Below are 24439 nucleotides of genomic sequence, written 5' to 3'. Positions count from 1 at the left end.
TTAGCTCTAGCTCTTTTGGTTCTTTAAAAGAAGATTTTTTAAGTTTTTACTATATGCATATAGGGAAAACAATGACCCCCCCCCCCCCCCTGGGCGGGGCCAATTTTGACCCCAGGACTTTTATTTGAACAAACTTGGTAAACACTTATTAGAACATGTTTCATGATAAATATCTTACCTTTAACTCTTTTTGTTCTTTAAAAGAAGATTTTTTAAGTTTTTACTATATGCATATAGGGAAAATCAATGACCCCCCTGGGGCGGGGCCAATTTTGACCCCAGGGCTTTTATTTGAACAAACTTGGTAGACACCTATTAGAACATGTTTGATGCTCAATATCTTAGCCATAGCTCTTTGAGTTCTTTAAAAGAAGATTTTTTTAAGTTTTTACTATATGCATATAGGGAAAATCAATGACCCCCCGGGGCGGGGCCAATTTTGACCCCAGGGCTTTTATTTGAACAAACTTGGTAGACACCCATTAGAACATGTTTCATGCTAAATATCTTAGCTGTAGCTCTTTTGGTTCTTTAAAAGAAGATTTTTTAAGTTTTTACTATATGTATATAGGGAAAATCAATGACCCCCCCGGGGCGGGGCCAATTTTGACCCCAGGGCTTTTATGTGAACAAACTTGGTTGACACTCACTAGAAGATGTTTCATGCCAAATATTTAAGCTCTAGCTCTTATGGTTTTTTAAAAGAAGATATTTAAAGTTTTTTCTTTCGGTTGCCATGGCAACCAGAGTTCTGCATGGAATTAAATTCTTTGAACAATTTTTAAAGGTGACCACCAAAGGAACATTCCTGTGAAGTTTGGATGAAATTGGCTTAGTGGTTTATGAGGAGATGTCATTTATAGTAAAAGTTTACGGATGGACGGACGGACGCCGGACGAAAAGCGATCACAAAAGCTCACCCTGTCACTTTGTGACAGGTGAGCTAAAAAGGGGCATAATTCTGTCAAAATGCTTGTTAGAGTTACCTCCTCCTGTCTACAGGTTGGAGTCATGATGGTGAACAAGTGTGCAAAGTTTCAAAGCCATATGTCAATGGACTTTGAAAATATTTGAACTATTACAAAAACTTTAACATAAGTGGTTACGCCGACGCCGACGCTCGGGTGACTACAATAGCTCTACTTATTCTTATCGAATAGTCGAGCTAAAAATTAGAAATGAGAGATACTTACCCATGCCCTGATGGATTTATGAAATAGAAGCAACAGTGAACACGATTGTCTATAATATGTCGTCTATTTAGACCACTCTCGTCGTTAAGGTAACGTTCAAACTGATCATCTACATACTGTATAATTGGTTTAAAACTGAAATTGAAAACAAAAATATACACAAGTGTTACACTTTGGTTTGGGTTTAACATCATCAACACAGTGTAGATCATATGGCAACTTTCTAGTCTTACTGGTGAAGAAAGACCTCAGGTGCTCCTCTGTACATTATTTCAGGCACCTGAGTAGAACCACCAATGTTCTGTAAGCTAGCTAGAAAGCTTTCTCACATGAAGAATCCGAAGACGCTAGCATGGCTCGACCTACAGCAGTGTGAGGCAAGTGGTTTGAAGTCAAAGACCTTAACCACTCGGCCATGGAGGCCCATAGGCCTTACACAATCAAGCTAATAAACTACAGCGTTTAATGAACAGTTTTTCTTAAGTGGTAAGACATAAAAGGATGAAGGGATTGGTGGCCTAGTGGTTAAGGAGTCTGCATGCCACTTAAACCAGGGATCATTGGTTTGAGCCCAACAATAGTCTGCCGCATTTGACACAAGAAGAGGTGTCAAGGTTATAAAACTTTTTTTCAGAGTTCTGTCCAGTTTCTGTCTACAACCTCAGGTTTTTCATTGGTCAGGGTACACTCAATCAAATACCTATTAGTTAATTTCTTAATAACCTTGGACCCTTATTATAGAAAATGGTCCAAATAAGCTACTGGTCATTACAGATACATTTGTACTAGGTGACAGGTTCAGTATATACAATAATCTACTCATAAGTAAATAAACTTTCTATGTATTTGAAACAGTACATGGCAGATGATCTTTAAGATATACAAATAAAGAACTTCACATGTACAGGAGAACTTGGGAGGCTTCAGTCTTATTCAAAAAATGTTTCTAAATAATAATTTCTCAACATAATATTCATGATAATATTCATAAATATCAAAAAGAATTACATTTTGCATAACAATTATTATGTATAATTGCTAAATATGGACAATTTACTGCAGTATCATAGACATGCTTTTTAACTATTTATTTTTAGCATAACTGAAATCACCAGACTGTGACCAAATTTTGTTCTTTTATCACATTTCATACAAAAATTTCTGGTCCAGTCTAGTAAATTTGAAATTTTACTCTTACCAGTCTACAGAATTTAATGAGTCGCCGAATCCAGGTGTGTCCACAACAGTCAATCGTAACTTGACCCCTCGTTCTTCTATTTCAACAGTTGAGGCATCTATTTTTACAGTTTGTTGAATCTTCTCTGAAATATAGAAAAATTTAAACTTATTTTATGTCACAAAATATGCTGACAAAATTGAGATATATATTCTAAGGTCATCTACATCAGATAAATATTGGTGTACCATAATGATACTGATATTGCACCTGTAATTTGTGGTCCTGGCCCCAACCTCACCCTCCAGGATAAACTTTGAAGTGTCAGCAAAATTTATTTTTGACTTAACTTTTTTATCTGAAGCATTTCTTAAATAGCCTGTATGATATTTATATATATTTAATACTTTAAAATTAAATTTCCATTTGACTCTACAGGCTGTGGGCAATACCTGGGCAATACAGACAATTGATTTTGCCGACCTTGAAAAAAAAGGCAATTTCTTGCAAACTGTCACTATTTATTTCCCTAACATTCCCAGATGTCATATTTAATGAATCAGTGGCGGGCCTTTCATTGCTTGGTCTCTGTGACAGTTTCATTTTGGCACCTAAATAGTCACGCTTATACATATTTCATAGAACTCAAGCATATCACAGCTATGGGTGAAATATAAATCTGTATTTTCACTGATTTATGGTATTTTTAACACACTCAACCATATCTGTAGCTAACCTTACACAATATTCTTCACTATATTTCCTTAATCAAATATGACAGTATATAAATCTTGTTCCTGTTTTCACTAACAATCTTGATATAGATAAATCTGTATGCATAAACCTTGGCAACCACTCGAGAAATACATCAAGTAAAACTGAACAACATTTTATACACATCAAATCACACTCAGGTTGTAAAACAGTGTCACTGTAAGGAAATATGAGTCATAGTTCAAAACAGAAGATAATAGCAAGTATCTTGATGGGGGTATAGGTAGCAAAGTGTCACAATAATGAAACATTTTAACTCCTCACTCATGTGATAAAGCTGTTGATAATATATTTTAAAAAAATAAACAACTTTTTTTTTTTTCTCTCCGCCCAGACCAGACCAGACCGGCAACAGAACTATTTACTTGTTCTTCCTGATATTTATAACCATTTACATTGCCAAATTATGGAAATCAGCGGCTTGTTTAAAGTATCCAATATAAGTTTGAAGGAATTAAGTCAATAACCAAACGCACAAGTTGAATGGCGACATGGCTGAATGGTTAATGCATCTGACTAGTAATCTAAGGATTTACGTGGGTTCAAACTCCTTCAGGGCCCAACCACCGTTGCTTCTGTGAGCAGGAAACTTCACACTCAATTCCTTAGTACTAATTGGTTCCAGGAACTGATACGAGAGTGTTCATACTAAAATAAATTCGTATAAGCTAATCTAAAAGTTGCAATTATGTTCAGAATAGCTGTAGTTGTGACTATACATGCATTTTGATGAGACTGGCAATTCAAAATTGTCACAATTATTTGACATTAGGTTTGACATTTGTAACGATTAAAACATCTATGCATTTCACTAAACTGCAATTAAACCAACAATATGAAGGGTGTATGATGAATTTCCAGCTTCATTGATGCAAGCTGACCTGAAAAAATCCTCTGTACATTATAATTATGTGGATAAGAAATTACTTTTTATAGGAGCACTGGCTTTCAAAAAGCTCTTTTATAGCTGTCTCACAAGAATAAACATGTTTTCCTATTAAAGAATAAACATGTTTTCCTTTTAAACCGGTGATAATCCCTTAACCTTCTGAATTCATGTAATAGACCTGTCCAGTTTCCATTCTTAGAACTGATCATTATATATTTTGGAGATATCAAGATGAAAATTCGAAGTAGGTCAGCCAACAGCACAGCCTGGTCAGACTGCACAAAATAGCAAGCTGGCATGGTTCTAAGCTGGTGTGGCAAAGGCTTATCACTTTTGGTTAGGATAATATCTCACACACAGGCTGGTTTCTAAACTTAAAGATTCAAAGCCTTGGTACCCAGCTCAATAACTTTATATAAATGTACCTACCACTAGCTGTAGGTACCAGTCTCTCTGGGTAGAGATCTGTCAGGAACAAACTGTTAACTAATGTTGATTTACCCAGCCCAGACTCTCCTGAAAATACATATTAATGCATTGTTAAAATAAACATTCATAATATCCAGTAAATGTTAAAAGTAGCTCTCTTGAAGCCAAAAAGTCTTAAAATATAAAATTTGAATTTTTTACATATATCAAGTGATCCACTTAAAATGGAAATATCTGCATAGTCTAGATAATAACAAAATATACTCTGGGAGAATTAAATTAAAAATCAATAGGTCAATTTTAAAGTCACATCTGAAAGATTGATAAGTAATTTTGGTTAGGCAGCTCGGGAATCAAACTCACAATGTCGAGATTACAAGTCTCGCACTGTAATCGATTGAGGTAAACGTCTGGTTTAAAAAATCTATGTGAGGTGTATTTACTAATTTATATGCATATGTCCATTAACTATTGGCACAGTAGATGAACATTGAAAAGAAAACTGCTCTGCATTAACACTGCTGAATCACCATTAGCTACCTGTGATGGGCAGAATGGGGGGGTTGTGTTGTTTTGTTTTTGTTTGTTTTGTTTTTTTAAAAAACAAACATTTTCATTCAGTAAACCAACAGGATGCCAAAACTCCATTCAAATCATCATTAGTGAACAACAATATTTACATTGTACTCCAACAACCAAATCAAAAACAGATCTTCTGAAATCTCATTAGTTTCTTAAATCTCATTCATTATTGTAAAAAACATATGTAAAGAAAAATAATGTAATTTGTGTAATTTGTCTACAACAAATTTAGACATCAAATTTAGGTTATCAAAATAATGTAAATATTACTTAGATATTACTTAGATATTACTTAGATATCATACACAATAAATCAATGCAGATAAAAGTTATCTGACTTGAGCATCTACATTCAATTATTGCGTGAATTCAAGCAGTTCTTGATACACATCTCCTCCACTACTGAGTGTCTTATCAAGATTTTCCCATCAATTAATGGATGCATTTTTTGACTGCAACAGACAGGGAATTACGTTGATCTTGTTCTTTGTCTATTTCTGTTTTGACTTTTAAGTTGTTGGTGGTATTGGAGGTTTTTAAGTGGGGAAGGGGGATGTGGGAGAGGGTTGAGGGGAGGGGTGCTTTTTTGGTTAATTTTTTAAAGACATTATTACCAAGGGAACAATATAATACAGGGGTGGCAAAATCAAATTTCTGTCTTGCCCAGGTATTGCCCACAGCCTGTTCGGACAAGTGATTTTGTTTCCAGAATCTTCTTTATAAATACCATTCCGAAAAGTAAAGATTATTCTTTAGGTAAAATGAACAAGTATAAAGTCAAAATCATATATTGCCAGCCCTGTAAAAATTATTGGTCTTATGGCCAAATTACTGTTTTTCTGTTGGAGGCAGAGCTTGAAGATGACCCTCTATGCATTATTTTGTTTGTTTGTTTGTTTCATTTTACGCCTTTTTCAACAGTATTTCAGTCATATAGGCGGGTAGTTTCCTAACCATCGTTCCTGGAGAGTTACACCAGTACTAGACTACCTTCCTCCACGCTAAACTACCAAAGCATCTCCCGGGGATCGAAACCACTCCAGAGAGGTAACTGGATTAGAAGTCATCAACTTTACCCCTCGACCACGGAGGTGGTTATGCATTATTTTAGTCTTAAGCATAATGCATGACAAGAACTGGCATTGTCCTACTTTCTGTGGACTATCTGGATAACTTTCCCACTTGAAAAAATACAATGCATGAGTTGGGAATTTGAACCCCAAAAGGTTAGGTGCAAGTCACAAGATGCCTGTGAAATCCGCCACTTTTCAACAATTTTAGGGGCCCCATTCTCTAACAAAGATTATAGCTTCATATTTTAATGAAGCCATTTGACTAGATAATGACTGAGCATGAAAGGCTTAATGATGATTTACACAAGTTGGATGATGACTAATGATTGATAGTAATCAATAGCAGACAGATTGGAAAGTTGACAGACAATTGATTGTGATAGGAAAGTCTCATCTAAATGAACTGAAGTTGACAAAACAGAAATGAGGCATGAAATTAGCGTATAATAGCATATTGCCAGACATATTCCTAAATTCTTATAGAAAAGTACATGGCATATCTTATCCATTTAAAGTTTTTTGAATAAGTCACAAATTGCTTCATAAAACCACATACGAATTATAATTGACAAATGATGGCTTAGACAAATTCATCGAAATCTTAGAAAGCCATACTGTTCTAATTCTAGATAACATTATCAAATGTTTTAATAAAACAGAAACTTAAAAAAAAATTGTAAACAATATTAATCAAGCAAAAAAATGCTGACTTGCAAAATATAAAGTAGGGCAACATAATGCCATGTTGCTGCTTTTTCATTGCCTCAATAAAGTACCTTATTGCTATAATAAAATGTATTTATGGAACAATATAAATCACAACATATTGTTGAAAACAGAAAACAGCACCCTCTACTTGCAACATGCATGAGTGTCTGAGACCTTGCATTTCATGCTCTGTTTGCATAAACTTGTGCTACTTCTTGTGAAACTTGTTAGATCATGTATACCAGGAAATTATGTAAACAAGAGGCTGAAGTGGTAAATGAAAGTGGCTACGCAGAAGCTGAGTAATGTAAAAATGAAACGGTTTTAAAAAAAACAAAATAACTGCATCTCCCCATCTCATTGCACATGACTTATCATGTTTTAGCATCATCAACAAACATTCAATTATACTGTTGAAACAATTTTATCATTGTTCATATATAAATGATACAATCATAATTTTGAAGTTATTTACTTAGTGTGCATTTTTGAATGTGCATTTTTTTGGTCACATTGCAATTAAACAACAAAACAACAAAAGTTCAAACTAAAAGGGCAATTTTGAAGCTTTCACAATACATAGAATAAAATTGAAGCTGCCAGTCTTTGGATTATTTCAAGACAGTAATAGGCCTTCACAATGATCATTTGTCTACTAAATGTCCAGGAAAGCACAAGTCATGTTTCGCCAAAATGTCACAGTTTCAGGTTGGCAATAACATGAAACACTTCTCTTAAGTTCCTAGATCAGCTATTTTTATAGTGGCATCATTCTGTGGAGGGGCTCATTTTGAGATTTAGACCATTATGGCTTCATCACCACTGTGTGTTCAATCCTGTATAGGACTTTATTCTTTATGTGAGGAAGTTTTCCAGCAAGCTTACGGAAAGTAGGTGGTCCTACTTAGGTGCCAGTTTGTTCCTAAAATAATATGCCAAGGGGCACTGAGGTCTTCTTCCGCCAATAATACAGAAAACTAATTAAGTCGCCAATGCCATTTACAGTGATTGTGACTTACAAAATTATATAAGAAGCGAAAATGTTGTGAAATATAAAAGATAGCTTACCAACAACCATGAGTGTGAACTCGAATCCTTTCTTCACAGACTTTCTGTGAACCTGGTTCGGGAGATTGGCAAAACCAACATACCCTGACTGTTCCGGATTCACAAACTGAAAATATAAATAATATTAACGATAAAATTGTGTCAAAATCCTCAATCCATCGCTAGATAAGTTCATTGTATTATGGTGATTTGTGTAGTATTAATCTGACAGTAGCAAGTGCAAATTTCACCTTACCCTTTTGAAGATTTGTTATAGTGGTGCTACCAAGCTACCATACCTGTCTTGCAATCTGCTGGAAACTGGAAAGCTACCCTACTTTTCATAAAATCATGCAGTAAACTTTTCATTAAGATTTTGTATAAAACAATCATTCACAAATTTATTTTTATTGAAAAAAAAAAACAAAAAACTACTACAACATGGCAACACATAAAGATGGCAAAATCCTGAAAACCAAGGAACACTTTTTCATGTATTAAAAGACTTTCTTCAGATGTAAAAATCTCAAACTTGGAATCATTTTGATGTAAGCCTCCTGTTCAATGATTATTTCTAGATAAGATAGGTTTTTTTCTAGAAACTGACTACATATTTTGCAGACTTGAGCCAGTATTTATATTGTAGCCCTCCAAATCTGTCCGCTCAAGATAAACATATTTTCCCCAACTCCACAGTAAACATGGAAGAAAAATTTTCTAGGAATGTTTATCAGTTTTTAACATCTGTCTGCCTATATATTGAATATATGGTGGATTTAATGTATATATTTTATAAACATAATTCTATGATCTGGTGGAGCTGAACATAATGTTCAATGAATATGAACATGGTGCTAAAAGCGTTTTTAAAATTGTCTGTCATCAAAAGATAAAATCACAGGTTCGTTCATTTTCATGGAACATATCTGTGATCCAATGTTTACACATTTCCAATAAACACACTTATACTCTTTCCAATGAGACCTTAAGAACCAAAGTCTCTGTGTATGGATGCTCTGCAATCTGTATATACATAATTGTAAAATAGTCCGACAGGGTCATCCCCGCTGAAACTTGGCAACTTACTGTTACAGTGTAAACCTCATAAATAACAAATAATTCTGCAAGGTTTATGGACAACCACATTCAAAAGTAAACAAATACATTAATATAGATTATTGAATCAAAATATTTGAGCCGCGTCACGACAAAACCAACATAGTGCGTTTGCGACCAGCATGGATCCAGACAAGCCTGATCATCCGCGCAGTCTGATTAGGATCCATGCTGTTCGCTTACAAACCCTATTACAAGTAGAGAAACTGATAGCGAACAGCATGGATCCTGATCAGACTGCGCGGATACGCTGACTTGTCTAGATCCCTCCTGTTCGCAAACCGATTATGTTGGTTTTGTCGTAACGCGGCAAATATATGGTGGCTTTCCTCAGATGTCAGCACGTAAGTGTCAATCCTTGCTTCATTTCTGGTAAATTTGCAAGCCCTAACCATTTTCATGGTAATTGGTGTTTTAATTATGCACAACATACATCCAGGGCACTTATATTGCAGATTATTGTCTGGTTGTCTGTTTTTCTCATTATATAACAAACCAATTAAGAAGTTTTCTGTTAAAACAAATTATGTCCCATCAATCAAAATATTAGCAATAACACTATATTATGGTCTTCATGCTTTTTACACATTATAGTTTCTTTAAGGGCATGTTACAATTGTTATGCATAAAACAAGAATATCATCATACTGAAAGAGTAGCTACATCAATAATCGTGCCTTACCGATACTGTATCAGGCATTACCAAGATAATAATTTTCAAAAACTAGTTAACAAATGTCAGTTATTTTTAAAAATCTTTTAAAGGAGTTTATCATCTACACAAATGATGCCACAGTCCCCAAGTGAAAAATCACAATTTTTGACCCTTGCTTACAGAAGCTTAGTAGAATAATCTACACTGATCAATACACTTGTATATCTTGACCTTTTTCAAGAAATCAACTGTATCAATCATATAACCAAAATATCTCCATGTTTACAAGACAAGATATATCTCGCTACACCTGTACAAATAGTTGGCTCATGTCAGATTCATGCATCATCAGTAACAGATGGTAAATCACATAAATAATAAGACATACAGATATTAATTGTTTATACAAGCATTCCTCAATGTAGCTACAAGTTCCCAGAGTTCCTATACTCTGGTCATTAAATTACACAAACTTGTACCCCCCCCCCCCCCCCGAGTTCTAAAAGAACGTAATTTACTGGTATACCCAAAGTTTAACCAGTAGCATTATGTGACAAGATCATGACTGTATTATATGTCACATTATTGAATAAACCCCATGCCTTAATAGTACGTGTAAGCAGTCAAACAAGATTGTCAAAGACAAAAATATAGTTCTAACAGAGTTCAAATAATCGTCAATAAAAGTGGTGTCATGGTGGTGTTGGGTAAGTTTAGTAAATTACACTCCAGATCATGACAAGGAGCCACATTGAATTTACCAGAGCACAGTTCAACCAGGCTGTCAAACTGTTTACCTGGAGTACTAGTTATTTTCACTCTCACATAAGGAACTGTTAACTCCAGTACATGCCAGCTAGAGCAGAAGTACAGTTCGAATAATAATAGAAGGGATACCATGATTAATCACAATGAAAATGAACTGCATCGTCAGTGAATCAAACCCAGGTCGTCTGATTCACAGTCCAATGCTCTACCTATTTCGTTTACCGGACATCATACAGTCAATAGTTGGTAAGGTCATAAATATATACAGACAGTCTGACATTCAAATTTCCATACAAGCATTTCAAATTCAGTTCTCAATTTCTCATAAAACAATCATAAATTATAAGACTGGTACCAGAGTTTAAGTTCAAGGACACTAAAAGAGCCCGGCTTAAAATCACAACTGTGCAAACATCAATGACACTTCATTCCAAATGCTAACAGTGGCACTGGACCAGCATGCATGCAGATATTCCAGTCCATAAGGCTCAAGTAAAGCATTGCATGTTTAATTTTAATCTAACATACCCCAGTCCAAAAAAAAACTCTGTTTTCTGTGAATCTAAAAATTCATCAATTACTTTCCTCAATGACAGTTCTCTCTTAGCTTCTAGAGATTTTTTCTCACTTAATACTTCTCATTGACGTTAATTATCATCATGAAGAAATAATGGGAGAAAACAATTGGCTGAAAAAAAAATCAGGAGGAAAAATACAGAAACAGGTTCTATCACTCACTATAGCTAATGTCATGTGCACTTGAGTTGCTACACAAGGAGTCATTTTCACTTGTAATTAGATAAGAGATTGAGTTTCAACATGTCAATACTCTGACACTCCATACAGATACACTGAATATTTTGTTTATACAAGAGTTTAGGAAGGAAGTTCACATCCTGTGCAAGAAGACAATTCCACTAATTGGGATCTAATGCTGCCTGAAAGTGGTCAAATTTTGAGAATAATCTTTTTTCATAGATTCTTTGGTTTTTGTTTAACTTTTTTTATTTACCATTTATTGTGCCTTTGTTCAATTACTTAATTACAATTTGCTAGCATAAATTCCCACCTTGGATCAGTTGTTTATGTCAGGATGAAGATTAATCTGTTGCACACCTCATTGCCACTCATGCTACATTGGACAAGACATAATAACACACAACTCAATTGTAACCAGGACTCAGGCATCCTCCAACCATAAAAGGGGAATTAAGCCAGGAGTTGGATCTTCAAATTCCTAGTAATTAAAGATTCATGCAGTGCACGGCAGGAACAGTCCAAAACTTAAAGTTCTTTAAAATACCCCCACCCCCTCCCTACATATTTTTCACTTTTTCTCTAATGCACAGATAAAAAATTGCACATTTTTTATCTCGGCTCACTATGTAGAAAAAATAGAATGGAAAAACTGTCAGAGTACAGTCGGCATCGTACTTGCGTCCACCTTTATTTAGCGACTTTTTTATTAAGCGGCCGCATAAAATCCCTCCCGATGATTTTTACTATATAAGTTAATTCCATTAAACGACGATTTTATATCGCGGCCAGCGGCCACTAAATGTCGGCCCAAATGTACAAAATTCAGTGTTCAAGTATCTATTAAACGGCCGTGACAAACAATTGCCCCTACGGACATTCTCACCTGTGTAATTAGCGAGTAGGTTTGATGTGTACAAACAAACAAACAAACATTTTTCATGGTCATTGGCCGTCAATTAGACCATCACAAGTAATTGCCGTTTAAAAACGAATTGAATAACAATTGCAATCGTTCCAAAAACAGTTTTATTGTGACATATTTTGTCAGAGCAATAACGTTTCACAACACCGCATTGGCACAGTTTTGTCATGTGCTCATAGTGACCTCCCTTCCAGAAAATTAAATCGAAAATGACGTCGGAACGAGCGAAAAAAATGACAGACAACTAATAATACCGGATAAATTGAATGAGGAAATCGTGAATGGAATTGAGTCTGAGTAAATAGCAAATGTCATCGTTTGTAGAGTCGAAATAAAATCATGAAACGTAGTGGACTAAACATTACAGAACCGAGCTTGCTGATGGTGTAGGTGCTCATCGATCTGATGCTTTATAAAATACATGTAGTACCCCATTAAATATGACCCTTCGACAAAAAAATCTAAGATCTCTAAAACCTAAATGTTTTGAAAAAACTAATTGCTGAAAATGCTATTATCTATGACTTGTAAAATAAAAAAGTATCGAATCTTCCAGAATTCTATTGAGAGGCCACTTTATTAAGAGACCACTTTTTGTCAGTCCCTTAAGTGGTCTCTTAATACAATGTCGACTGTATCAAGAATTGTGACTTATAAGGAGAATAACAAACTTTCAAATCTGTTTCAGCTTCTTTCATTTCTTTCTATTTTTTTGTCTCCTTAAATTAAATAAAATCATTACCATAGTTGCTCAAGGGGATTTATCCCTTGACAAACATCTCAACATTCAGGGACCCTGGTGAGAAAATATTGATTCTGCGGTCTGATAACTCAGTAGTGTTTTTATTCACTTAACTTTGATAAAGGATAAGGCAGGTTTAGAGTTTCCGTCTGCAGATGTTTGTATCTGTTGACATTATCTCAACGAAATCTGTTATGATTCATTTTCCTGAGTCGCAAATTCTGCATCTTAAACACATCAAACGTTAGCAAAATACAAAATCATTACACAGCTCATGAATCCCAACTTTTCTCCTTGCACTTTTTTTCAAAGAAAATTAAACGTGTGAAGTTGAAAATGAGCCCACTAGTACTGTACCTGTATGTTACACGTTTCATTGCATAAAATAAACGGAGCAAATGTAATTGAAAATCATTCACTTTGAAGTCATGTAATTTATATAGAAAAGTTGAAAGTTAAAATTTTAAAATTTTGCATAATCATTATATTTTACTATACGCTATATAATCAGGTCAAACATCACAAAAGCAACAACAGACGGCTACCAACAGTTAAATTTGATGTTTTTATTGGAAGTTAATTGACTTAAACAATACCAACCATCGAACATGTTAAGTCATCAACCACTATTTGATCGCTGTGCAAAATATCACCTTATATGAAAACCTGTCATGTTTAAATACCATACAATGATATACAAAATGTACATGTATTAAGGAAAATTATACCTTACATGTTTTATGACACACATTAACTTTCTAAGTCATAAACTTTAACAATCGAAGTATAACATAAAACAATAGAGATGATAAATCATAAAATAATTTCTCACCGGTTCTTCGGACCCTGTGGGAAGCATTATAAATCGCTATTTACAGATAACCGATATAAATATCCAGAAGAAAACACCCTCAGAATCTTTTTATAAAACCTGTCCCACTCTGACACAATCTGTATAAACTACAATAATAGCTGAACAAATATTTTTGGTGTTATCCGATCTGGACAATGAAAGTAAATCAACTAGAAATGTTTAGTATCCATGAATTATGGTTTTTTCTTCAGTAATATCTCGGACAACTTTAACCACCGACACTTCCTCTCAACTGTTTCACGAGTTGAGAAATAATTTCCTATTTCCTATCAGACACTGGGTGCTTTTTCTTGTGTGAGTCATGTGATCAGATTCAGTAGCATTTGCAGAGGGACTTACTCAAAAGCTATTTGTGTTTGTTTTTGTAGTAAGATAAGGGGCCATCTCAAATTGGTTATAAACTCTTACAAAAAGAATGCAAAGTAATTACTTTTTAAACATTTAATGTTTTAAAATGTAATTATAATATGCAAGGTCATGAGTTATGTATTTACTTATAAATAATGTTTCTTTCTCTTTTAGCAACAAAAAACTACAACAACCATAATCTTGCAGAAAAACAATAAGAACACAGCCATCAAAATACCTATCAGCCCCAAACACATTACATGATGTAAAGTGAAGAGGTGCACACTTTTTGTATTGCAGTGCACCAACACAATTTAGGCCATAATTGGCACAAAAACAGGAAAGATGATTTTGGCTAACTTGAGCTAAGATATGCAAAGACTGCAGTATTTCGAAACCATTTAGTCCCCGCATATGATCATGAAGGAATAAACAGTCGCTGCATTTCTTTTAATCACAAAGACGTTTTCCAATCTCAAAAGAATCAGGCCTCTCTACAGATTTTTATATCCAATTAGCTATAATAGGCAAAGTTTTGAAGTTAACTTAATAAATCAGATGAAAACAGAATTTATATGCATATTATTACATTACATCACAGGACTTCCATTGTTTCTCCCCTGTCAGCATAATTATGTATTACTTATAACAGCAAACAATTAATTTAAATCTATATTTCTGCATGAAACATGATATAAACTAACAACAATCAAAAATTGCAAGGGTTTTTTTGTTGTTGCTGTCATTGATAGGGTTTCAAGAGACATAGTCCGATAGTCAACTTTATAGGTGAACTCCAGCTTTACTGTTGAAAGTACACTGTATAGGTCCCCTGCCAAGAAGTACTTCAGGCATAGAAAATAAATTAGCAACCAGTATTAACAAGAGCTGCCTGCAGCACACTCGGCTATTCTCAGTGACTGACAATAAGAAAAGGGGTATAACTCAGTAAAAGGTTACTGAGAGTTATGGGACCTGGGCCCATTATCTAAGATAATTACAAAGAACATGTGTGTGGTGTGTCAACTCATTCGCTTCATTAGTATTAGAAATACAAACTTGCAAACAAAAACATAACAAAAGTGCCACACACCGTCACTGACTCTAACATAAGTATGGTGAGTGTTAAGTTTATACCTTAATTTTCCTAATTGTGAAGCTAATAAAAAAGAAGCTGGACACAATTTCACATAATTATATGGGTTACTATATTTGAAAGATTTTTTTCTATAATATATAAAAAACTATTAAATATCACTTTTATCAATTAATTTTGAATTAAAATTATAATTGGTAGAAAAGTTAAATCAAGTGAATTATTGTGGCTCCTTTCTGTTTAATATGAATGTGGTTATGTACAGACTCAATGCAATTTTCATGTAATTTTGTAGTGATAAATGCTTCAAAGGGATCACATTGTTTCCAGATTTTTCACCTTATTTAAAAAGATCTTGTCAGAATGCTAATTAAATCATAAATATATATGGAATCTGGACATTTCACAAACATCTCAGTACATGTTGATCTTACACAGTATGTGTATGTAAAAATACCAGTGTTTCAAACTTAATGTTTCTTTTTAGAAACAATACCTTTGATAAAATTTTCAATGTCAAGCCCAATTAGAATCGGTATAATAACATTTGACCTTCAAAATTTTAAATGCAACAACTCCACAATTTGTAATGTTTAAGAATACATTACCTTTGGTGATGAAATTTTTCCAGTGTCATTGTTATTTGTCACATTAAGAGTGGGACCAGTCTGAAAGACTGGACTAGCTGGTTCCCCATCTTGACTGCTCACAGAACTTGCAGCGCTTGTGCGTCTGCTTGAAGCTGATGATTGTTCAGAACGGGAACCAGTAGATCCATTTTGATTAGCATGATCACGTGTTTTTGAACTATAAGAATTTCCAATGTCCTTATTCCGATTAACAAGATCTTTCGGTACAGCTGGTCCACGCGGGAGTTTCGATGGAATGTTTTCTTTTGCAGATTCCCTGGACTTGCGCGTAAAACTTGACACCACTGATGACACAGAGGACCCTGAAGTGATGCGGTCCCTTCGATTCATGGTTTCTTATTAGTCCGTTGTTAAAACTATTAAAATATTCCCTACAGAGTATACAAACCTAGCTTATAATACTATGCATAACTTATCTGTCCTAAGTCAGCAGATAATTAGTCCTCCTGAAAAAATGTTTTCTGTATCAGTTATGCAAAGAAAGTTTACCGCAGTGGAACAGTTTTCGGTGGTGATCCAGTCAAAAAAGCACAAGTTATAGTTACAACACTGATATTGGAGTGATTCCAAAAATCTTCCAAGTCCATTAGTTAATCTAATTCATTCATCCCTATACAAAACAAGGCATACAATTACATATATTTTTTAAACTCGAATCCAAATCCGCCAGGTGTATTTCAATTTTCTCCAAAAATCAAAAATCATTAAAAGCACACATTAAAACACTATGAACTGAAAACAATCACTTAAATACCATGGAAACAAAATTTGAAGAAAAAGCATATCCAGATTTTTTGCACAAAATTTTGTTCACCAAATGCGATCACTTCAAATTGAAATCCAATATGAATGTTTATACTGAAATTCAAATCTTAGGACAAGATATTAATGAAAAGTGCAACAAAATCGCATTTTAACCGAAAAGAGCCGTATTACAGCCTCTGATGACATTTTTAGTGCTTACAAGGCTGTTGTATTCATTTACAAAAAGTTTAAAATTTCACCGATGCGAAATACAAGCTGGCCTTGCAAGTGTTTTGTTCATCTTTTATCATGGTAATTTTATGGCCGACTTATCCACGCACACTATAAAATATAATCCCCTTATCTAATTATGCATAAACACAAAACACAGCCCACTGAAATGAGGATGAAGCACTGCCATAAAACAATTTCTAACTCCTAAACATTATATAAGTTCACAATTCATTACTACCTTATCATCTTTTGAAAATCTTGAAAACAAAGGCGATAAAAAACCATCTTCAAAGAATACACCCTAATAAATTTATGGGGAAAAAATATGAAAATTAATCCAACAAGAAAGTTACATTTAATCCATGTTCAACAGACTTAAATAGGTTAGTTTTTGCTCAGATTTGCATGAAGAATATCTTATTATCCAATTTTTAGGTGGTTGGATGAGGGTATCTCAAAGGAGGTAGTTTGACAACTTTCTAACATAAGGGAAGTTTGACAACTTTTTCAAAGAGGATTAGGGTAGTTTGACATTTTCCTCAAGGGATTAGGGTAGTCTGACAACTTTCTCAAAGGATAAGGGTAGCTTGACAACTTTCTCAAAGGATAAGGGTAGTTTGACAACTTTCTCAAAGGGGATTAGGGAAGTTTGACAACTTTCTCAAAGAGGATTAGGGAAGTCTGACAACTTTCTCAAAGAGGATTAGGGTAGTCTGACAACTTTCTCAAAGAGGATTAGGGAAGTCTGACAACTTTCTCAAAGAGCATTAGGGAAGTCTGACAACTTTCTCAAAGAGGATTAGGGAAGTCTGACAACTTTCTCAAAGAGGATTAGGGAAGTCTGACAACTTTCTCAAAGAGCATTAGGGAAGTCTGACAACTTTCTCAAAGAGGATTAGGGAAGTCTGACAACTTTCTCAAAGAGGATTAGGGAAGTCTGACAACTTTCTCAAAGAAAAAAAGGGTAGTCTGACAACTTTCTCAAAGGGGATTAGGGTAGTTTGACAACTTTCTTAAAGAGGATTAGGGTAGTCTGACAACTTTCTTAAAGGGGATTAGGGTAGTTTGGCATTTTCCTAAAGGGATTAGGGTAGTCTGACAACTTTCTCAAAGAGCATTAGGGTTAATATGACAACTTTCTGGCAAAGGGGATTAGGGTAGTCTGATAACTTTTTCAATGAGCATTATAAGCATGATTAGGGAAGTCTGACAACTTTCTAAAAACTACAAAAGGTAGCTTTCAACTCCCTTAATATTTAGCTAGACTTATAAACAAGAGCTGTCCGTAAGACAGCTCGCTCGACTTTTTTATTGCTTGCCAATAAAAAAAAGTTTTGCAGTAATACAAAACATTGACAGTTAAGGGCCATAATTCAAATAAAATCTTTGACAGAATTACCTTCTCCTGGACATGTTTGGGAATCATGATTGTAAACAAGTATTCCAACTTTCAAATTAATATCTCAAACAGTTCAGTCAAAAAGTGGACTGGTACTAAAAACTTAACCAAGATTCTAAGTCGATAAAAGGCCTTAATTTTTAAAACAAATCCTTGACAGAGTTACCTTCTCTTGCGTACAGATGGGGGTAATGATGTGAAATAGCATTAAAAGTTTCAAAGCAATATCTCAAAGGGTTAAGGCAATAAGTGGATTTTACCCATATTCAATGTATTTTCTAAGTCAAAAAGGGGCATAATTCTGTCAAAAACCTTGACAGAGTTATGTCCTCTTGTCTGTTGATGAAGGTCGTGATGGTAAACAAGTATGGTCAGTTTCAAAGCAATACCTCCAATGGTTTTGAAATAAAGTGAGGTGGTACAAAAAACTTAACCAAAGCTCAATACACTTTCTAAGTCAAAAAAGGGCCATAATTCTGTCAAAAACCTTGACAGAGTTATGTACTCTTGTCTGTAGATGGAGGTTATGATGGTGAACAAGTATGGTAAGTTTCAAAGCCATACTTGTAATACTTCTGAAATAAAGTGGGGTGGTACGAAAAACTTAACCAAGGTGTGACGCCAACGCCGACGCCGACGCCGGGGCGAGTAGGATAGCTCCCCTTTTCATAGAAAAGTCGAGCTAAAAAGAAACTGAAAGTAATCATAGCTTTTGATTTGGTAAAAAAAAAACATCAGAGAATTAATAAAATACCAGCATCCAGGAGACTGTATCATTTAAACCTGACCTTTTGTGACCTTGACCCAAAAAGGTCACTTTGTAATTGACTATATCCTGTCTCAACAAAAAAACCTGGCCATAAGCAATTAATCATACACTTAATTCTTATTCAAATGTCTTCAGATCATGTTTCTACTCTACAAGTGCAAGCTGAATATATAGTTTCACAGAAAACAAGTTAACACTAATTAAAAAGACACATTATTCATTGAGGCTACCAGCTTCAAATTTAAAACGTCTGTTTAATTGTTTAAATGCACTTTTCAAAATCTCTGATTTCCATTTCGTTGACATATAAAATACATCTTTATAAGAATGATTTATAACATTTCATTTTTTTTTTGTCTGCTATTTTTGTAAGGTAGTACATCAAAATTCATCATCAACATTTCAAGATTGAAATACACTAAAAACATTTAATAAAATTTATTAAATAACTTAACTTTTAAAAAAATAAACTTCACTTAATTAAAACAAAATATACATCACAATTGTCCAATGCACACTAAAAATCCCGTTCTATTTAAATAAAATCCAATCATATGCCCTTAAGAAGTAAAAGTAACGAAATTTCGATAAATTAAATTAAAATATCTGGAGTGCTTTGGGGATGAACACTTATCACAGAAAATCTAACGAGGTATCCGCCCCACTATAGTGATCGTGGTATTTTAATAAATTTACCATAACTTGACCATTTAAACTTCCCATAAATGTACGATAAAGCAGTCACCCTTTCAGAAATATAACTGTAGCCATTCACTTCACCTTTAAACAAGAGAACCACTGTTTCTGAATTATAAACCAAAAATAATTTTCACATTTTTGGAAAATTCTTTACATCCAAGCAGTTACTGTCTTGATCCCCATTGATACTCTCAAAAATTATTTGTTTACATTATAATTTTGGATCACGAAAAAAAACTTTGCTTGTAAAATAAGAAATGGTTCACAAATAGCAAACACCTTAGATCAGATAGCAATTTTTTTTAGATGGACTGAGATTATACCCTAGTTATTCATGTGTCAACCACGTTGAATACACCATGTCAATACGGAAGGTCCCGCTGCGGTTCACCTCCTGTTTAACGAGTCATTGATGAAGGTAAAAGATAATAGATATTTAATACACTACAACATGGAAAAATAAAAAATATTAACAAACGTTTGCTAAAACTTTTAACCTTAAAGAAACTCTCTTTTTAATATCTTGTATACGAAGATAAAAAAATATTTTTTTGGAAAGAAAGTCACAATATAACAGGAAACATAGATTTGATGAAACAATTTCGATAGCACTCAGATGACAATCTGACGCTGATGTATATATGTTTGTAACGTGTTAAAATAGATAATTTTAATAAAATTCATAGATTATGAAGATACAAAGTATCAACTGTCTACTCTGCTTTTTAAAAATCCCTACAGTATTATATTGATACAAAATAATCTCAAAAACGTGTTCTGAGGGCCCAAAAACAACTTTCTCACAACCCGAGCATCAAAAGGTCAATGCACAATTTTCCACAGATCTTTATGTAACTTTATGAACAAATCACTATAGTGTTGCGCAACCCAGACAGACAGACGCAAAATTGATTTTAACCATGCATCACATATTGTATTACGACCCACGACTGCAATGCGCAATTCAATTTCATCCAAAAAAGTAACACATATAAATTTCACTCTGTCTAAACATTATAAAATATACCACACAAAATGTCACTGTTTTCAAATGGCATGCTGTAAAACATTTAATTTAAACCAAAAAAATTAATGCACAGTCACTAAAAAAGAGTCGTATTTGTCCATGCACAACACTTAAAAAGAGCCTTTTTGTTTGTATTTGTTTTCAAGTCATTCTATTCAACATGCCTACCATATGATGAATCATTCCAAAGAAATTTCATTTTAATTAGTATTTTACACGATGACAGCTCATTCTTTCATTTGTCAGTTATTTATACTGTTTTATAATTTCACTTAGCAAGTTGAAAAAAATCTTACTCATGTACACAATATAAATGCAACTACTGGAATAATTCTTAATGCCTGCAGTGTATAACATGCATATATTTAACATTTATCAAAATCAGCCATTTTAAAAGTATAAATCTCTTACTACTAGAGTAAGACAATAAATTAGATTAAGCTTGCTTAATAAGAGAAACCATTTAGATAACAATGTAGAATTCATTAAATCTTTACAATCAACAACTTCTCCACAATACTTTTTTATATACTGAAACATGTTTCATAATGTTTCAGATTCAATTCAACTAAAATGTCATGAAATTTCAATTCTTTCAGAGATAAATAAAAGATATCTATTATAAAATCACTTAACACCAAAACTTTCCATTAACTTCTGGGATATTTGCTGCATAAATGTCAGTTCACAACTTCTTCTCCAAAACACTTTTATAGAAAAACACAAAACACAATACCTTAACACACCTGCCATGTAAAAAAACAACAACAAAATCCAGAACAATACAGCAGTCACTCTGATCCATTAAGTCACCATCAAGATTAATTAGTACTCATTAAGATCAATAAAAAATCCATTAAGATCAGTACAATCAATTAATATCTCATTAATGGGTCCAACTAATACAAGACAACAGTCCTTCTAAAAGCAATATTAATACCATGAAATATTTAAACAACAGAATGCAACAATACACCATACATATAAATTTTATTGCTTGGTGCTTTATTATCACAAGACTAGGAGTTACATACTTGTCCTCCAATGAAAACAGCTTTATTTTTATATGTATCCAAAAATATATATCACATTAAAATTAAATTAGTATTTAATTATTTCCATCCATTTTTATAAGAGCCTCTTTAGCAAATCTCATCACAATGTTGTTAAAGAAATATATATATAAATAATGATTTAACACCATCACACTTTTACTGCTTTTCCAAAATCATTTAATCAACTTTTTCTCCCCAGTTAAACACATATCCATTTTAAAATTAAAACACACGATGATTTAGGACCAGTATATCATTCGTCGACTGCCAAAAATCACAGCGAGTCCAAAGCGTTTCGTTAGCTTTACGATAAAGGCCAAATTACATTGACATCATTCACGGGGTCGCACCTTTCACGACAAAAACCCGCTTACGCTTGATGTAAAACATATTTATTTGCCAATGTTTACATTTCAATACTAGGGAAGAAAAAACAGCTCTATGCATGAACAATAAGAGCCATTCATTATTCTGAAATAAAAAAAAATCAACAATACAACAATACTTTATATACAAACTGCTGGAAACAACATCATATATATGATTAATATTCATTATTTATTTCCCCTGTTAGTTCCTGTTTATAGATTGCATCGGTATAAAGTTTCATGAAAATCTGCAAAATTTGATTTAAGAACAATACAATCATTCTCAGACCCTGTCTGTAATTATACTAAAAGCCAATGAAAACAAGACTACCCTATCCCCTCCCTATATGTCACATGAGTTATTTTGATTTTGCATCATGTCTGTTTTTATATAAATAAACATTTTGGCAATTATACAAGGGACATAATTATGATTTACAAGCATATTCAGTTTCTAACCTACAAGCTGCTGGAACTGGAACAATGTCATTTGGAAATGAAACAATGACATTTGGAAATGGAACAATGTATTTGGAAATGGAACAATGTCATTTGGAACCGGAACAATGTCATTTGGAAATGGAACAATGTCATTTGGAAATGGAACAATGTATTTGGAAATGGAACAATGTCATTTGGAACCGGAACAATGTCATTTGGAACTGGAACAATGTCATTTGGAACTGGAACAATGTCATTTGGAACCGGAACAATGTCATTTGGAAATAGAACATTTGGAACAAACAATGTCATTTGGAAACAGAACAATGTCATTTGGAACCAGAACAAAGACATTTGGAAATGGAACAATGTCATTTGGAACCAGAACAAAGACATTTGGCACAGGAACAATGTCCTTTGGAACTGCAGGAACAATGTCATTTGGAAACAGAACAATATCATTAGGTCCAGACCATCCTGCAAGACCATGCAGTCTGACCTGAGGCTAGTTCAATTTTTGTATTTCAATTCTGAAATCCCTAAATTTTCAAATGGACTGTTCCAAATTATAAACAGGGCAAAACTATATCAAAATACTTGGCCCTTATCTTTGGAGCAATTACCACCTCTAGATCCAAACAATAAGTTGTAAATCACAATTTAAACAGAAATCTTTCAGGCCGTACACTACAAACACTTCAAGTCTGACTTAATAGTTTGTCAGGTCAACATCCTGCGATTCTTTTCACATAAATTATCCTTCCTTTACAGATCAAACATTAAAATATAAAGACATATTGTGCCTTAAATGTTTTGTTCGAGAATTTTGTAATAAAAAATACTATATTATTCATTTATAACAGGATTGTAAAGCTAACTTCAAGTATGGAAAGTCCAAAGTACCAAAATGCATGGTAGTAACAGCCACTTATAGCAGAATGTTTTAGCAACATAAAATATAGTATTTACATTATTACAACAATTATAAATAAAAGTTATAATGTCAGTTTTAAAATCAAATTTCTGAAATATTCATTTTTTCCCTTTTTCGATAACAGACTTGCCCTGTATGGACTATGGGACTGCCCATTATTGATGGGGGATTTTCATCTAAAAATATTAATAATATAATGAATCTTTTGAAAGTGTAGACTGGTCTATTAAGATTGAAATATTCAGTATATTAGCAGTACCTACATATTACCGACCATGTTGACTGCTCATACAGCTACAATGAACCCCCACTGCATGGCACTAGAATCCATAGAGTCCAACATGATCCAATGGTTGTGTCTGAATTATGATTATCTCTGACACTGTCAATGGTCAGTCCTAAATCTTAAAATAGGACACTTAAAATGCCCTTCACCTATTGACTAACAGCTGATCATACTTTGTACTAATATTCTTAATACATGTTTTACACACATTACTGAATTTGCAATATTGGAATACAAAACATATACCCCAAGGGATGTCACTCTACAAAATTTCAATAGCTTCAGGAGTATTCTCCCATGAGCCCAATTTTATTTGCAACATTTATTGAATGAATGAATGTAAACCATAATTGAAAAGCAATCTGAATCAATTGCAGCATGAGTTTGAGCAGTAAATTTCATACTGATATATGATTGCATTGTTAGAAAATAAAACATGTGCATTTAAGGTTTGGATTCTGGATTATCCATCAAACTTGTCTGTCCTACTAAATACAAAATGTACTCTGAAAATAAATTATATTACCAGTGATTTTCATCTTTATATAACAAAGGCCTATAATACTGGAGACATCTTCCCAATTGAAATTTCTTTAAAGAACCCAAAGTGTTAACTTAGTAGTTACACCTCCCAAATCAACAATTGTAGGAAAGTCAAGAGGTTTTTAGGGCCTCCTCCTG

The 24439-nt window shown here is 33.6% G+C and overlaps 1 protein-coding gene across 9 annotated transcripts in view; it reads right to left on the bottom strand.

The window, feature by feature from the left end:
• The window catches only part of LOC132722972 (septin-2B-like), a 57707-nt gene that overhangs the window by 16161 nt on the left and 17107 nt on the right, over positions 1-24439 (bottom strand). For 4 of the 9 annotated variants that reach the window (XM_060707601.1, XM_060707597.1, XM_060707598.1 and 1 more), the window contains 4 exons: positions 7894-7999; positions 4463-4549; positions 2392-2515; positions 1194-1328 (listed from right to left, as the gene is read on the bottom strand). In XM_060707601.1, coding sequence (XP_060563584.1) covers positions 1194-1328; positions 2392-2515; positions 4463-4549; positions 7894-7999 — 452 coding nt within the window. Of the gene's footprint in view, positions 1-1193; positions 1329-2391; positions 2516-4462; positions 4550-7893; positions 8000-13666; positions 13919-15760; positions 16413-24439 lie in introns of those variants that run through there. The other 5 variants (XM_060707593.1, XM_060707594.1, XM_060707596.1 and 2 more) reach the window with 3 other exon arrangements.

This window comes from Ruditapes philippinarum, unplaced genomic scaffold (genome assembly GCF_026571515.1).
Source record: "Ruditapes philippinarum isolate M1 unplaced genomic scaffold, ASM2657151v2 ctg3842_1_1_1_1, whole genome shotgun sequence".
Taxonomy (NCBI): domain Eukaryota; kingdom Metazoa; phylum Mollusca; class Bivalvia; order Venerida; family Veneridae; genus Ruditapes; species Ruditapes philippinarum.
This window is presented reverse-complemented; position numbering and strand designations above follow the sequence as displayed.